General features: G+C 42.0%; 1 protein-coding gene across 1 annotated transcript; it reads left to right on the top strand.

The window, feature by feature from the left end:
• The first annotated feature begins 440 nt into the window (after positions 1–440).
• On the top strand, positions 441–8,158 carry LOC120034136 (alpha-ketoglutarate-dependent dioxygenase alkB homolog 7, mitochondrial-like). The gene is made up of 4 exons (XM_038980579.1): positions 441–840; positions 4,210–4,383; positions 4,637–4,761; positions 7,258–8,158. Exons 1-4 carry the CDS (start codon positions 553–555, stop codon positions 7,376–7,378), a joined length of 708 nt encoding a protein of 235 aa, XP_038836507.1. The 5' UTR covers positions 441–552; the 3' UTR covers positions 7,379–8,158.
• The last annotated feature ends 10,052 nt before the right edge of the window (positions 8,159–18,210 follow it).

The raw sequence follows: 18,210 nt of genomic DNA, 5'->3' as shown, positions 1-18,210 counted from the left end.
CTATGGTGGGGAAGTCAACCATGTAAGAGACGTTGGGATTTTATGAGCGTAGGTCATGCTTCACAAAGTTAGCACGACCCAGAGCCATATGTAGATATGGAAAGTAATGGCATATTTACATAGCCTCTAACTGTATAGCTCTGGCATGACCTATAAAGATAGCATAGGCATAGCCTAGTGAGAAAAAGACAACACCTAAAAGACAATAAAAGAGCTCACAGCATTAGGCTTAGTAAAGTACCGTTCTTGTAAGACAATCTATTTGATTTAAAAAGACTTATACATTCCTTATTTATGTAGCATTTATGCATTTGACATGGATAACACAGAATCCTGTTGTAATTTCAGTGAAAAGGTTAATAGCTTGTTATTTTAGGCCTAGGCAGGCTTTTTTTATTTATTGAAGTGTGACGACAATACAACTCCCACAATGCAGTGCGTTTTCAAAATGTCGCTCTTCTTCGTGACCTGACTTCTGTGCCACCAGACAACAAAGCATAGCTTAATTTAGCAAATCTGACAGTCTACATAAATAATTGTATTTAATGAAGCATGAGACTGCTGATTACAGTTGCCAGACGTATTCATAAACGGCCTCTGTACACTCCCACATCATGTCTAAGTTCGGCAGCGAGTTGCTCCGGAGCTTCTAAGAACAGCGGCCTGCAGTTCAGAGATAACCAACTAGTCTGCGGTTCGACCGGGGAGTTGGTCCAGAGCCTTCGCGGTCAGGTGGAGGTGAGGACGGAGTTCATAAGTGAGGAAGAGGAGGGTGCTCTCATGAAAGAACTCGAGCCTGGGCTGAGGAAGAAACGATACGAGTTCGACCACTGGGACGATGTAAGTTGTAAATAGACCTTGCTTGTTGACTACAAAGAAGTGTCCAACTCACACTCACGTTAACGTTAGTTAGATAAAGCTGCTGCACGTCCTCAGCTCCAGCCGACACTCAGAGGGGCTGCTACAGTATGTACGGAGGAGCTCTTTTGATTAATTCCCCTATTGGCATCATGCAAATGCTTTGTAGTCTTATATTTCACCGATAAACATGCAGAGAAAAAAACAGCGGCAGCAATAACATAAATATCCATACTATACTAGATGCTGTAAAGTCTCATATTTGAATTGTTAGGCTATTAATTATCGTCATCATACATTACAAGTTGAATATATCTTAATTTAAATTGAACAGTCAGTTCCCGGTTTCCCAATAACAATGCAATTTATGCTTATGCGTGTTTTAACGATGCATCGGCCGAAGATGTAACATACGTTTCCCAAAACACCATGCAGAAAGAACGTTTGCCAAGTGCATCGTTGGATCGTTTGTTGATACTGATATGTTTGAGATTAAAAAAAAGCTAGCGGTGATCTCGAATCAGCTTGCTCCATTCAAATATCACCTTTACTTTAGAATTATTCCACAATACTGATTAGCTTCAGATAAATATTGTAATGACCTTAGATTTATAAGCGCGGAAATTGACCCTGCCGCACGAGCATGCTTTTGCGGCACAGTCGATAGCGCGCTGGACTTCGGGCTAGAAGGTCGAGGGTTCGAGACCTGCTCCCTGCCTGTTTCATTACAATATTATCACCTAGGCCTATATGGCAAATATTGATGCTGCTTATTCTAATACTTACCCAATATTTATGCACTAAATCACAGATTTGGCACATCATTGCACATGTTACACATCATGAAATACACTGAACAAGAATATAAACCCAACATGTAAAGTGCTGGTCCCATGTTTCATAAGCTGAAATATAAATTCCTAGAAATGTTCCAAACGCACAAAAAGCTTCTCAAAATGTTTGTGCACAAATTTGTTTACATCACTGTTAGTGAGCATTTACTTGCCAAGATAATCTATCCTCCTGACAGTTGTGGCATATCAAGATGCTGATTAAACAACATGATCTTTACATAGGTGCACTTTGTGCTGGGGACAATAAAGGGCCACTATAAAATGTGCAGTTTTGTCACACAACACAATGCCACAGGCATCTCAAGTTTTGATTGGGAGTGTAATTGGCATGCGGACTGCAGGAATGTCCACCAGAGCTGTTGCCAAATAATTTAATGCTCATTTCTCTACCATAAGCTGCCTTCAACGTCGGAAATCTTTGAAATTGTTGCATGTTGCGTTTTATATTTTTGTTCAGTATATATTGAGGCAAAAATAACAGACAGTGTAGCCTACAATTAGCAAAATAGAACTCAATTTACTGAAAATAAAATAGATTTCAACATGAATAAAATATTTATGTCAGTGGTGGTCGGTGCTGTTTTATGAGGGAGGTTGATTATTGACTGTCATTCATATTCCATTCACCCAGCTCAAAATAACATTGATAGGTTTAGGCTACTACATGATTTTCCCTATACCCATCATGAGGTTGCTACAATCTATTCTCTGAATGAAAGTTGAAAACGTAGGTGCACAGCTCGAGATAAATTTTAGTAGTCAAGGTGACAGACAATGACACATTCAATACTGCCTTGCATACTCTTGCCTGCATCTAGCTGATCTAGGGTGTAATCATTAGTTCAACAGTTGCAAACAAATGTTTATTTTGGACAAATTCAGGTATGTTCATCCCAGTTCCTTTTGCTCCCATTTAAGAAAAGTGTTTTAATGAATACACCCCTGATCCCGGTTCACTTTGATCGCAGCCACATACAAACAGCGTGATCACTTTGCTTTTGTATAATTCCTTCTCACTTCTACACCTTCTCCTCCTCTCACCTTTTCCCTTGTGGACTTCAGTGCACAACAAATCAGCTGTCTGACCAGGCAAAAAAACTTAAGCCAAACCTTCATATCATAACTGCTAACCGCTACACTCAGCCTACATCGTTGTCACCATATTAGCTAACGTCATAGTCAACATAGCTACGAGAACTAACGCGTTAGTAAAGCCATTACAATCATACAGTTTTGAATAGCCATAGCCAGCTATCTAACATAGCATCCCTCTCTGTCTGAGCTGGGTGTTTTGAGTAGGCTAAACTAGCTAGCTAAGTGAAAGTGAAAAAAATATCAAGGATAGCTAGCTCTCTCTTCATTTTTAAACTAATGTATTTATTCAAAACTGTTCAACGGTTGCTTTCTCTCTCTTTGAGTCAACTACCCACCACATTTTATGCACTGCTGTGATAGCTAGCTGGAGTTTATGCTTTCAGTACAAGATTAATTATCTGATTCTTTGATTGGGTTGACAACATGTCAGTTCATGCTGCAAGTCCTCTGATAGGTTGGAGGATGTCCTCTGGAGGTTGTCATAATTACTGTGTAATTCTAAGAACGGGGTGAGAACCATGAGCCTCCTCGGTTTATATTGAAGTCAATGTACCCAGAGGAGGACGGAAACTAGCTGTCCTCTGGCTACACCATGGTGCTACCCTACAGAGTGCTGTTGAGGCTACTGTAGACCTTCATTGTAAAGCAGTGGGTTTTAATCAATTATTTGGTGACGTGGGTATATTTAGTATAGTTTTATCTAAAAAGGATCACTTTTTTAATGTTTCACTATTTGTATTTTTATGAAATTCACTGAGCAGGATGGTCCTCCTCTGAGAAGCCTCCACTGGCCTTTGTAGCCTATATCCTACTGTAGCCTATTAATGCAGTCATCTCGGTTTTTATTTGAAGCATATTTTTATCCTTTGCTTGTTTGAAACAACTGCAAAGAAATTGGCAACTTTGTATTTGTAGTCAACTTCGTTCCGAAGTAATCGGCGTTCACAGCGAGACGGATAAACAGCTTGATTCTATGTTTGACGCCGAGAGGGCGAAAAATCTTCCAACGACGCACTTAGCTGATCTACGAGTGGTCTGAGGCAGTCGGTAAATGACACGCGTTTTCAATTGCAACTTTAGTGACGATGGTTTTGGGGAACAGCTCTGAAATTTAATGATGCTCCCACAAACGTTCTAGCGATGAACTTAGCCTTAAAATGCTTTTGGGAAACCAAGCCCAGAACAGTGTTTGTTGGCAATCAGGGATGAAAATTGGAAAATAAAATCACTCTCCGATTATGTAAAATCCTTGAAATCAATGTAAATTATCCAAATAATTTCACTCCTGGAACCCAGTCCCCCTCCACAATCCCACCCCTGTTGACAATGATCACTCCCTTGAGGCCCCTACCAACATTTAATTACATTGTTTCATTCATTCTTTCAACATTGTGCTCACCAGGCGATTCATGGTTACCGGGAGACAGAGCGTGCTCAGTGGGGAGCGGTGTGTGAGGGGGTGATCGATCGCCTCCGAGCTGTGGCTTTCTCTGAGGGCAGCCCTCTCCTAGGCCCTGTGCATGTCCTGGACCTTGACAAGGCTGGATACATCAAACCACACATCGACAGTGTCAAGGTAGGTAGACGGCTCTCATATTAACCTGAGATGAAAGGCAAGATAAATTTGGAACATGGTGTTCTGTGTGCATGATTATTGACTGGGCACAATGTGAATACTTTTTTGGCAAAAGTGATATTTCTTTTACAATGTTGTTTGGAACTCGGTCATTCTCTCATCCCCCCTCACCCTTGTTTTTTTTTATCTTACATCCTGCCTTTCTCTTTCACTGTCTCCCTGACCCTTTCTTTCCCTTCCTCTCCTCTGTCAGTTCTGTGGCAGCACTATAGCAGGGCTGAGTTTGTTGTCAGACAGTGTGATGCGCTTGGTGAGGGAGGATGAACCCGCTGAATGGCTGAACTTGTTTCTGCCCCGTCGCTCTGTCTACATACTCAGGTAAGGACCCAATAAGACCTGCCATAGCAACATTCTGTCTTTCATTGTTTACAAACAACCACCTGCGCATACACTGTAATCACTGTAGTCTACCTGGTAGGCCTACGGTAGGTTTTTACTACTCAAAACGATTCTATGGATTTATTTGACATGGGAAAGAGCAACTGAGTAAATACCCTAATGAGAGTCTGCACTAAACAAACCCACAGTATCTCCTGTGGAGAACAAGAACATGAAGTGGTTTACTTAATTGTTCTATGTTACCTCCATGTTGGTACACTCTGACTGAACGCCTCCTATAGCCTATAACTATCCTTATGAGGGCCCAGAGGTCCGCCAGGTCAGATGACCTGGGGTCTTATGCTTCAACTATGAAACATCTCAGAGTGGGAGTGCTAATCTAGGATCAGGTCCTCCCCTGTCCGTGTTGGGGTTAATTCCACAAATTCAATTCTACAGTATTTCAATTCCCTCTCCCTCTATATTCCATTAATTTAATATCAAATTCCAGGTAAGTATTTGACTTGAGATCATTAAATTCCCCATGGCCATGTCACTGTTCAGGTAGCCTAGTAGTTTAAATGATTTACAGTTGAAGTCGGAAGTTAACATACACTTAGGTTGGAATCAATAAAACATACCCACTCCACAAATTTCTTGTCAACAAACTATAGTTTTGGCAAGTAGGTTAGGACATCTACTTTGTGTATGACACAAGTAATTTTTCCAACAATTGTTTACGGACAGATTATTTCACTTGTAATTCACTGTATCACAATTCCAGTGGATCAGAAGTTTACATACACTAAGTTGACTGTGCCTTTAAACAGCTTAGAAAATTACAGAAAATGATGTCATGGCTTTAGAAGCTTCTGATTGGTTAATTGACATCATTTGAGTCAATTGGAGGTGTACCTGTGGATGCATTTCAAGGCCTACCTTCAAACTCAGTGCCTCTTTGCCTGACATCATGGGAAAATCAAAAGAAATCAGCCAAGACCTCCAAAACAAAATTGACCTCCACAAGTCTGGTTCATCCTTGGGAGCAATTTCCAAACGCCTGAAGATGCCACGTTCATCTGTACAAACAATAGTACGCAAGTATAAACACCATGGGACCACGCAGACGTGTTCTGTCTCCTAGAGATGAACGTACTTTGGTGCGAAAAGTGCAAATCAATCCCAGAACAACAGCATAGGACCTTGTGAAAATGCTGGAGGAAAGAGATACAAAAGTATCTATATCCATAGTGAAACAAGGCCTATATTGACATAACTTGAAAGCCGCTCAGCAAGGAAGAAGCCACTGCTCCAAAACCTCTATAAAAAAGCCAGACTAAGGTTTGCAACTGCACATGGGGGCAAAGATCGTACTCGTTGGAGAAATGTCCTCTGGTCTGATGATACAAAAATAGAACTGTTTGGCCATAATGACCATCGTTATGTTTGGAGGAAAAAGGGGGAGGCTTGCAAGCCGATGAACACCATCCCAATCGTCAAGCACGGGGTGGCAGCATCATGTTGTGGGGGTGCTTTGCTGCAGGAGGGACTGGTGCACTTCACAAAATAGATGGCATCATGAGGTAGGAAAATTATGTGGATATATTGAAGCAACATCTCAAGACATCAGTCAGGAAGTTAAAGCTTGGTCACAAATGGGTCTTCCAAATGGACAATGACCCCAAGCATACTTCCAAAGTTGTGGCAAAATGGCTTAAGGACAACAAAGTCAAGGTATTGGAGTGGCCATCTGACTCAGTTGCACCAGCTCTGTCAGGAGGAATGGGCCAAAATTCACCCAACTTATTGTGGAAGGCTACCCAAAACGTTTGACCCAAGTTAAACAATTTAAAGGCAATGCTACCAAATACTAATTGAGTGTATGTAAACTTCTGACCCACTGGGAATGTGATGAAAGAAATAAAAGCTGAAATAAATAATTCTCTCTCTTTTTATTCTGACGTTTCACATTCTTAAAATAAAGTGGTGATCCTAACTGACCTAAGACAGGGAATTTTTACTAGGATTAAATGTCAGGAATTGTGAAAAACTGAGTTTAAATGTATTTGGCTAAGGTATGTAAACTTCCGACTTCAACAGTATATTCAAAAAAAAGCAGTCCATTTTTATACTAAGTACATTAATTCTATTAACTGGGAATTTTACAAATATTGAATTCCAATTAAATTCCAAAGATTACTTTTTTTCACAATTCCAACAGTCTAATTCCAATTTAATTCCATAACTTGAAGGTTGTTGACATTCAAATTGAATTCAACGTACAGTAAATTATCTACTTCATGAGTGAATTCATTGGAATTTCAAATGAAGTTGGAATTGACCAACACTGGTCCATATATTCATTATGATCTTAAAGGCTAAACTGATCCTAAATCGGCACTCATACTCTGAAACACTTGATACAGCTCCTGGCATTTCACACATTGTGCTTGTGTGGTGAATGACTGATGACATTGTTTTCATGCATCCTTCCAGGGACCAGGCCAGATATAAGTTCACCCATGAGATCCTTAAAGATGATGAGTCTATTTTCTCTGGACAGAGAGTGCCCCGCCATCGCCGCATCTCTGTCATCTGCCGGAACCTTCCTGTTTGAAGCATGAGTGCCAAGAGGGACACAACTGTGACAGTCTCACTGGCAGTAGCCAGAGCTCGGTATCTGAGACTTCAAGAACATCACTGTGTTAAAATTTGATGTACACGCTTTCTCACTGTGCGAGAGACTATGTTGGGAAAGATGATTTAGATGTTTCCCTTATCAGTTTTCATTGGAGCACTTTTTTCTAAATAAACTACCTGTACAGGATTTGATTGTGAATTAAATGTTGAGAAGGCATTCAGATGTAATGCATTATGACCCTTTGAAATGCATCATAAGACTTGTCATAAGTATCTATGAACTTCTTATGCTAATTAACATTATATAATGAATCTGAGTTATTAGCCTTTTCAAAAATGCCACATAGAAAGGCAAGTTGAAAGGCAAGTTGATATGTTGTAGGAGAACCAGTTGAAGGAGAACCTGCATTTTCTATCCAAGATCTGTACTAGGTAATTACCAATTGCTTTGAATTCTTAGAGGTAAATGGATACTTCAAATAGTTATAGCCCTATATTTGACGTCGCTCATGGGCGTTCTAGAAGGCTACAATGCGGTGCCTGGGAAATAACTGGTGACATTTTTGTAGAATACTTGTTTCAGGGGAAAATCCTGTTACTGATGGCATATCTATAATCTGTAACTCCTTGTCCATCCATCCAAATTGTTAAATGTGTGGATATCTGTATAGAAACCGTCTGAAACTCTTCTCCAAACCGGCACCTATAACCAGAGGACTCATGCCCATGTCCTGTTTAAAAAATAAAAAAAATCTGATTAAATGAATGACTAAACTTCATTTTTAAACCCACATTTTATCATCATTGTTTAAAAAAAGATCTGTCAGTGGTATTTATTATTTTATTAGCATCTCCATTAGCTACTGCTCTTACTGGGGTCCACAAAAACATGATGTAATACATCACAAGGATAGAACTACAATACATACATTTCAAATAATACTCTCTTTCATACATTTATGCCTTCATAATCATGTGATTCATACTGAAATCAAGTGCAATACACGAAAATGAAATAACAAGGATGTGAATAAATCGACCTTGTTTTGCTAAATTCCGCTGACGTGAATAAAGCTACATTGTTTCTACAGTTACAGCCCGTAATGTGTATCCTGACGTAAAGTAGACTTTTTAGTTACCACGCGCAATGGGTTTCATTAGGTAAAATGCAACATTCATGAACATGAAATGACCAGGATTTGACTCTTGAGCCTTGTTACTTAGTTTATCGCCCTTAACGGGTTGGCTGAGATATAGTCTACCGCCTATGACGGATTAGCTGAGGTATAGTGTACCGGGTTTTTGTCTGCCACCCATGAAGGGTTATCTGAGGTATTATGTAATGGGTTGCAGTGTACCACTCATAAGGGTTATCTGAGGTACTGTATAATGGGTTGCGGTGTACCACTCATAAGGGTTATCTGAGGTATTATGTAATGGGTTGCGGTGTACCACTCATAAGGGTTATCTGAGGTACTGTATAATGGGTTGCGGTGTACCACTCATAAGGGTTATCTGAGGTACTGTATAATGGGTTGCGGTGTACCACTCATAAGGGTTATCTGAGGTATTATGTAATGGGTTGCAGTGTACCACTCATAAGGGTTATCTGAGGTATTATGTAATGGGTTGCGGTGTACCACTCATAAGGGTTATCTGAGGTATTGTGTAATGGGTTGCGGTGTACCACTCATAAGGGTTATCTGAGGTACTGTATAATGGGTTGCAGTGTACCACTCATAAGGGTTATCTGAGGTACTGTATAATGGGTTGCGGTGTACCACTCATAAGGGTTATCTGAGGTACTGTATAATGGGTTGCGGTGTACCACTCATAAGGGTTATCTGAGGTATTGTGTAATGGGTTGCAGTGTACCACTCATAAGGGTTATCTGAGGTACTGTGTAATGGGTTGCGGTGTACCACTCATAAGGGTTATCTGAGGTACTGTATAATGGGTTGCAGTGTACCACTCATAAGGGTTATCTGAGGTATTGTATAATGGGTTGTGGTGTACCACTCATAAGGGTTATCTGAGGTACTGTATAATGGGTTGCGGTGTACCACTCATAAGGGTTATCTGAGGTATTGTGTAATGGGTTGCGGTGTACCACTCATAAGGGTTATCTGAGGTACTGTATAATGGGTTGCAGTGTACCACTCATAAGGGTTATCTGAGGTACTGTATAATGGGTTGCAGTGTACCACTCATAAGGGTTATCTGAGGTATTGTGTAATGGGTTGCGGTGTACCACTCATAAGGGTTATCTGAGGTACTGTATAATGGGTTGCGGTGTACCACTCATAAGGGTTATCTGAGGTACTGTGTAATGGGTTGCAGTGTACCACTCATAAGGGTTATCTGAGGTACTGTATAATGGGTTGCGGTGTACCACTCATAAGGGTTATCTGAGGTAATGGGTTGCGGTGTACCACTCATAAGGGTTATCTGAGGTACTGTATAATGGGTTGCGGTGTACCACTCATAAGGGTTATCTGAGGTACTGTGTAATGGGTTGCAGTGTACCACTCATAAGGGTTATCTGAGGTACTGTATAATGGGTTGCGGTGTACCACTCATAAGGGTTATCTGAGGTATTGTATAATGGGTTGCGGTGTACCACTCATAAGGGTTATCTGAGGTATTGTGTAATGGGTTGCGGTGTACCACTCATAAGGGTTATCTGAGGTACTGTATAATGGGTTGCGGTGTACCACTCATAAGGGTTATCTGAGGTATTGTGTAATGGGTTGCGGTGTACCACTCATAAGGGTTATCTGAGGTATTGTATAATGGGTTGCAGTGTACCACTCATAAGGGTTATCTGAGGTATTGTGTAATGGGTTGCGGTGTACCACTCATAAGGGTTATCTGAGGTACTGTATAATGGGTTGCGGTGTACCACTCATAAGGGTTATCTGAGGTACTGTATAATGGGTTGCAGTGTACCACTCATAAGGGTTATCTGAGGTACTGTATAATGGGTTGCGGTGTACCACTCATAAGGGTTATCTGAGGTACTGTATAATGGGTTGCGGTGTACCACTCATAAGGGTTATCTGAGGTACTGTATAATGGGTTGCAGTGTACCACTCATAAGGGTTATCTGAGGTACTGTATAATGGGTTGCGGTGTACCACTCATAAGGGTTATCTGAGGTACTGTATAATGGGTTGCGGTGTACCACTCATAAGGGTTATCTGAGGTATTGTATAATGGGTTGCGGTGTACCACTCATAAGGGTTATCTGAGGTACTGTGTAATGGGTTGCAGTGTACCACTCATAAGGGTTATCTGAGGTATTATGTAATGGGTTGCAGTGTACCACTCATAAGGGTTATCTGAGGTACTGTGTAATGGGTTGCAGTGTACCACTCATAAGGGTTATCTGAGGTACTGTATAATGGGTTGCGGTGTACCACTCATAAGGGTTATCTGAGGTACTGTGTAATGGGTTGCAGTGTACCACTCATAAGGGTTATCTGAGGTACTGTATAATGGGTTGCGGTGTACCACTCATAAGGGTTATCTGAGGTATTGTGTAATGGGTTGCAGTGTACCACTCATAAGGGTTATCTGAGGTACTGTATAATGGGTTGCGGTGTACCACTCATAAGGGTTATCTGAGGTATTGTATAATGGGTTGCGGTGTACCACTCATAAGGGTTATCTGAGGTACTGTATAATGGGTTGCAGTGTACCACTCATAAGGGTTATCTGAGGTACTGTATAATGGGTTGCGGTGTACCACTCATAAGGGTTATATGAGGTATTGTGTAATGGGTTGCAGTGTACCACTCATAAGGGTTATCTGAGGTACTGTATAATGGGTTGCAGTGTACCACTCATAACGGTTATCTGAGGTACTGTATAATGGGTTGCGGTGTACCACTCATAAGGGTTATCTGAGGTACTGTATAATGGGTTGCAGTGTACCACTCATAAGGGTTATCTGAGGTACTGTATAATGGGTTGCGGTGTACCACTCATAAGGGTTATCTGAGGTATTATGTAATGGGTTGCAGTGTACCACTCATAAGGGTTATCTGAGGTACTGTATAATGGGTTGCGGTGTACCACTCATAAGGGTTATCTGAGGTATTATGTAATGGGTTGCAGTGTACCACTCATAAGGGTTATCTGAGGTATTGTGTAATGGGTTGCGGTGTACCACTCATAAGGGTTATCTGAGGTATTGTATAATGGGTTAAAGTGTACCACTCATAAGGGTTATCTGAGGTATTGTGTAATGGGTTGCAGTGTACCACTCATAAGGGTTATCTGAGGTACTGTATAATGGGTTGCGGTGTACCACTCATAAGGGTTATCTGAGGTACTGTATAATGGGTTGCAGTGTACCACTCATAAGGGTTATCTGAGGTACTGTATAATGGGTTGCGGTGTACCACTCATAAGGGTTATCTGAGGTATTGTGTAATGGGTTGCAGTGTACCACTCATAAGGGTTATCTGAGGTACTGTATAATGGGTTGCGGTGTACCACTCATAAGGGTTATCTGAGGTATTGTGTAATGGGTTGCAGTGTACCACTCATAAGGGTTATCTGAGGTATTGTGTAATGGGTTGCAGTGTACCACTCATAAGGGTTATCTGAGGTATTGTGTAATGGGTTGCGGTGTACCACTCATAAGGGTTATCTGAGGTACTGTATAATGGGTTGCGGTGTACCACTCATAAGGGTTATCTGAGGTACTGTATAATGGGTTGCGGTGTACCACTCATAAGGGTTATCTGAGGTACTGTATAATGGGTTGCGGTGTACCACTCATAAGGGTTATCTGAGGTACTGTATAATGGGTTGCGGTGTACCACTCATAAGGGTTATCTGAGGTATTATGTAATGGGTTGCAGTGTACCACTCATAAGGGTTATCTGAGGTATTGTATAATGGGTTGCAGTGTACCACTCATAAGGGTTATCTGAGGTACTGTATAATGGGTTGCGGTGTACCACTCATAAGGGTTATCTGAGGTACTGTATAATGGGTTGCGGTGTACCACTCATAAGGGTTATCTGAGGTACTGTATAATGGGTTGCGGTGTACCACTCATAAGGGTTATCTGAGGTACTGTATAATGGGTTGCGGTGTACCACTCATAAGGGTTATCTGAGGTACTGTATAATGGGTTGCGGTGTACCACTCATAAGGGTTATCTGAGGTACTGTATAATGGGTTGCGGTGTACCACTCATAAGGGTTATCTGAGGTATTATGTAATGGGTTGCAGTGTACCACTCATAAGGGTTATCTGAGGTATTGTATAATGGGTTGCAGTGTACCACTCATAAGGGTTATCTGAGGTACTGTATAATGGGTTGCGGTGTACCACTCATAAGGGTTATCTGAGGTACTGTATAATGGGTTGCGGTGTACCACTCATAAGGGTTATCTGAGGTACTGTATAATGGGTTGCGGTGTACCACTCATAAGGGTTATCTGAGGTACTGTATAATGGGTTGCGGTGTACCACTCATAAGGGTTATCTGAGGTACTGTATAATGGGTTGCGGTGTACCACTCATAAGGGTTATCTGAGGTACTGTATAATGGGTTGCGGTGTACCACTCATAAGGGTTATCTGAGGTATTGTATAATGGGTTGCGGTGTACCACTCATAAGGGTTATCTGAGGTATTATGTAATGGGTTGCAGTGTACCACTCATAAGGGTAATCTGAGGTATTGTATAATGGGTTGCAGTGTACCACTCATAAGGGTTATCTGAGGTACTGTATAATGGGTTGCGGTGTACCACTCATAAGGGTTATCTGAGGTACTGTATAATGGGTTGCGGTGTACCACTCATAAGGGTTATCTGAGGTACTGTATAATGGGTTGCGGTTGTACCACTCATAAGGGTTATCTGAGGTACTGTATAATGGGTTGCGGTGTGTACCACTCATAAGGGTTATCTGAGGTACTGTATAATGGGTTGCGGTGTACCACTCATAAGGGTTATCTGAGGTATTATGTAATGGGTTGCAGTGTACCACTCATAAGGGTTATCTGAGGTATTGTATAATGGGTTGCAGTGTACCACTCATAAGGGTTATCTGAGGTACTGTATAATGGGTTCGGTGTACCACTCATAAGGGTTATCTGAGGTACTGTATAATGGGTTGCGGTGTACCACTCATAAGGGTTATCTGAGGTACTGTATAATGGGGTTGCGGTTGTACCACTCATAAGGGTTATCTGAGGTACTGTATAATGGGTTGCGGTGTACACTCATAAGGGTTTATCTGAGGTACTGTATAATGGTGTTGCGGTGTACCACTCATAAGGGTATCTGAGGTACTGTATAATGGGGTTGCGGTGTACCACTCATAAGGGTTATCTGAGGTACTGTATAATGGGTTGCGGTGTACCACTCATAAGGGTTATCTGAGGTACTGTATAATGGGTTGCGGTGTACCACTCATAAGGGTTATCTGAGGTACTGTATAATGGGTTGCGGTGTACCACTCAAGGGTTATCTGAGTTACTGTATAATGGGTTGCGGTGTACCACTCATAAGGGTTATCTGAGGTACTGTATAATGGGTTGCAGTGTACCACTCATAAGGGTTATCTGAGGTACTGTATAATGGGTTGCGGTGTACCACTCATAAGGGTTATCTGAGGTACTGTATAATGGGTTTGCGGGTGTACCACTCATAAGGGTTATCTGAGGTACTGTATAATGGGTTGCGGTGTACCACTCATAAGGGTTATCTGAGGTACTGTATAATGGGTTGCGGTGTACCACTCATAAGGGTTATCTGAGGTACTGTATAATGGGTTGCGGTGTACCACTCATAAGGGTTATCTGAGGTACTGTATAATGGGTTGCGGTGTACCACTCATAAGGGTTATCTGAGGTACTGTATAATGGGTTGCAGTGTACCACTCATAAGGGTTATCTGAGGTACTGTATAATGGGTTGCGGTGTACCACTCATAAGGGTTATCTGAGGTACTGTATAATGGGTTGCGGTGTACCACTCATAAGGGTTATCTGAGGTACTGTATAATGGGTTGCGGTGTACCACTCATAAGGGTTATCTGAGGTACTGTATAATGGGTTGCGGTGTACCACTCATAAGGGTTATCTGAGGTACTGTGTAATGGGTTGCGGTGTACCACTCATAAGGGTTATCTGAGGTACTGTATAATGGGTTGCAGTGTACCACTCATAAGGGTTATCTGAGGTATTGTATAATGGGTTGTGGTGTACCACTCATAAGGTTATCTGAGGTACTGTATAATGGGTTGCGGTGTACCACTCATAAGGGTTATCTGAGGTATTGTGTAATGGGTTGCGGTGTACCACTCATAAGGGTTATCTGAGGTACTGTATAATGGGTTGCAGTGTACCACTCATAAGGGTATCTGAGGTACTGTATAATGGGTTGCAGTGTACCACTCATAAGGTTATCTGAGGTATTGTGTAATGGGTTGCGGTGGTACCAGCTCATAAGGGTTATCTGAGGTACTGTATAATGGGTTGCGGTGTACCACTCATAAGGGTTATCTGAGGTACTGTGTAATGGGTTGCAGTGTACCACTCATAAGGGTTATCTGAGGTACTGTATAATGGGTTGCGGTGTACCACTCATAAGGGTTATCTGAGGTAATGGGTTGCGGTGTACCACTCATAAGGGTTATCTGAGGTACTGTATAATGGGTTGCGGTGTACCACTCATAAGGGTTATCTGAGGTACTGTGTAATGGGTTGCAGTGTACCACTCATAAGGGTTATCTGAGGTACTGTATAATGGGTTGCGGTGTACCACTCATAAGGGTTATCTGAGTATTGTATAATGGGTTGCGGTGTACCACTCATAAGGGTTATCTGAGGTATTGTGTAATGGGTTGCGGTTGTACCACTCATAAGGGTTATCTGAGGTACTGTATAATGGGTTGCGGTGTACCACTCATAAGGGTTATCTGAGGTATTGTGTAATGGGTTGCGGTGTACCACTCATAAGGGTTATCTGAGGTATTGTATAATGGGTTGCAGTGTACCACTCATAAGGGTTATCTGAGGTATTGTGTAATGGGTTGCAGTGTACCACTCATAAGGGTTATCTGAGGTACTGTATAATGGGTTGCGGTGTACCACTCATAAGGGTTATCTGAGGTACTGTATAATGGGTTGCAGTGTACCACTCATAAGGGTTATCTGAGGTACTGTATAATGGGTTGCAGTGTACCACTCATAAGGGTTATCTGAGGTACTGTATAATGGGTTGCAGTGTACCACTCATAAGGGTTATCTGAGGTACTGTATAATGGGTTGCGGTGTACCACTTCATAAGGGTTATCTGAGGTACTGTATAATGGGTTGCGGTGTACCACTCATAAGGGTTATCTGAGGTACTGTATAATGGGTTGCAGTGTACCACTCATAAGGGTTATCTGAGGTACTGTATAATGGGTTGCGGTGTACCACTCATAAGGGTTTATCTGAGGTACTGTATAATGGGTTGCGGTGTACCACTCATAGGGTTATCTGAGTATTGTATAATGGGTTGCGGTGTACCACTCATAAGGGTTATCTGAGGTACTGTGTAATGGGTTGCAAGTGTACCACTCATAAGGGTTATCTGAGGTATTATGTAATGGGTTGGCAGTTGTACCACTCATAAGGGTTTATCTGAGGTACTGTGGTAATGGGTTGCAGTGTACCACTCATAAGGGTTATCTGAGGTACTGTATAATGGGTTGCGGTGTACCACTCATAAGGGTTATATGAGGTATTGTGTAATGGGTTGCAGTGTACCACTCATAAGGGTTATCTGAGGTACTGTATAATGGGTTGCGGTGTACCACTCATAAGGGTTATCTGAGGTATTGTGTAATGGGTGCAGTGTACCACTCATAAGGGTTATCTGAGGTACTGTATAATGGGTTGCGGTGTACCACTCATAAGGGTTATCTGAGGTATGTATAATGGGTCTAGGTGCCTGATCTTTAACACTCCTCAACACTACCTGTCCAGGTACCTGCTATATAACACTCCTCAAACACTACCTGTCCAGTCCTGCTATATAACACTCCTCAAACACTACCTGTCAGGTACCTGCTATATAAACTCCTCAAACACTACCTGTCAGGTACCTGCTATATACACTCCTCAAACACTACCTGTCCAGGTACCTGCCTATAACACTCCTCAAAACACTACCTGTCAGGTACCTGCTATATAACACTCCTCAAACACTACTGTCCAGGTACCTGCTATATAACACTCCTCAAACACTAACCTGTCTACAGTACCTGCTATATAACACTCCTCAAACACTACCTGTCCAGGTACCTGATCTATAACACTCCTCAAACACTACCGATCTAGGTACCTGCTATATACACTCGTCAAACACTCCTGTCTAGGTACCTGCTATATAACACTCACCTGTCCAGTGCCTGATCTTTAAACACTCCTCAAACACTACCTGTCCAGGTACCTGCTATATACACTCCTCAAACACTACCTGTCCTAGGTACCTGCTATATAACACTCCTCAAACACTACCTGTCCAGGTACCTGCTATATAACACTCCTCAAACACTACCTGTCCAGTACCTGCTATATAACACCCTCAAACACTACCTTCCCCAGGTACCTGCTATATAACTCTCCTCTAACACTACCTGTCCAGGTACCTGCTATATAACACTCCTCAAACACTACCTGTCCAGGTAGCCTGCTTATAACACTCCTCAAACACTACCTGTCCTGGTACCTGCTATATAACACTCCTCAAACACTACCTGTCCAGGTACCTGCTATATAACCTCCTCAACACTACCTGTCTAGGTACCTGCTATATAACACTCCTCAAACACTACCTTCCAGGTACCTGCTATATACAACTCCTCAAACACTACCTGTCTAGTACCTGCTTATAACACTCCTCAAACACTACCTGTACAGGTACCTGCTATATAACCACTCCTCAAACACTACTGTCCAGGTACCTGCTATATAACACTCCTCAAACACTACCTTCTAGGTACCTGCTATATACCACTCCTCAAACACTACCTGTCTCAAACACTACTTCAGGTGCCTGACTTTAACACTCCTCAAACACTACCTGTCCAGTACCTGCTTATAACACTCCTCAAACACTACCTGTCCAGGTACCTGCATATAACACTCCTCAAACACAACCTGTCCAGGTACTGCTATATAACACTCCTCAACACTACCTGTCCAGGTACCTGCTATATAACACTCCTCAAACACTACCTGTCCAGGTATCCTGCTATATAACACTCCTCAAACACTACCTGTCCAGGTCCTGTCTATAAACACTCCTCAAACACACTGTCTAGGACTGCTATAACTCCAAACACTCCTGTCCAGGTACCTGCTCTATAACACTCCTCAAACACTACCTGTCTAGGTACCTGTATATACACTCCTCAAACACTACCTGTTCCAGGTACCTGCTATATAACACTCCTCAAACACTACCTGTCAGGTACCTGCTATATAACACTCCTCAACCACTACCTGTCCAGGTACCTCTATATAACACTCCTCAAACACTACCTGTCAGTTACCTACTATATAACACTCCTCAAACACTACCTGTCCAGGTACCTGTCTATAACACCTCCTCAAACACTACCTGTCCAGGTACCTGCTATATAACACTCCTCAAACACTACCTGTAATAGGTACCTGCTATACTAATGCCACCTCCTCAAACACTACCTGTCTAGGTACCTGATCTTTTAACACTCCTCAAACACTACTGTCCAGGTACCTGCTATATAACACTCCTCAAAACACCTACCTGT

Source organism: Salvelinus namaycush, chromosome 41, assembly GCF_016432855.1.
Source record: "Salvelinus namaycush isolate Seneca chromosome 41, SaNama_1.0, whole genome shotgun sequence".
NCBI lineage: Eukaryota > Metazoa > Chordata > Actinopteri > Salmoniformes > Salmonidae > Salvelinus > Salvelinus namaycush.
The sequence above is the reverse complement of the archived record's forward strand: the minus strand, read 5'-3'. Positions and strand labels throughout refer to the sequence as shown.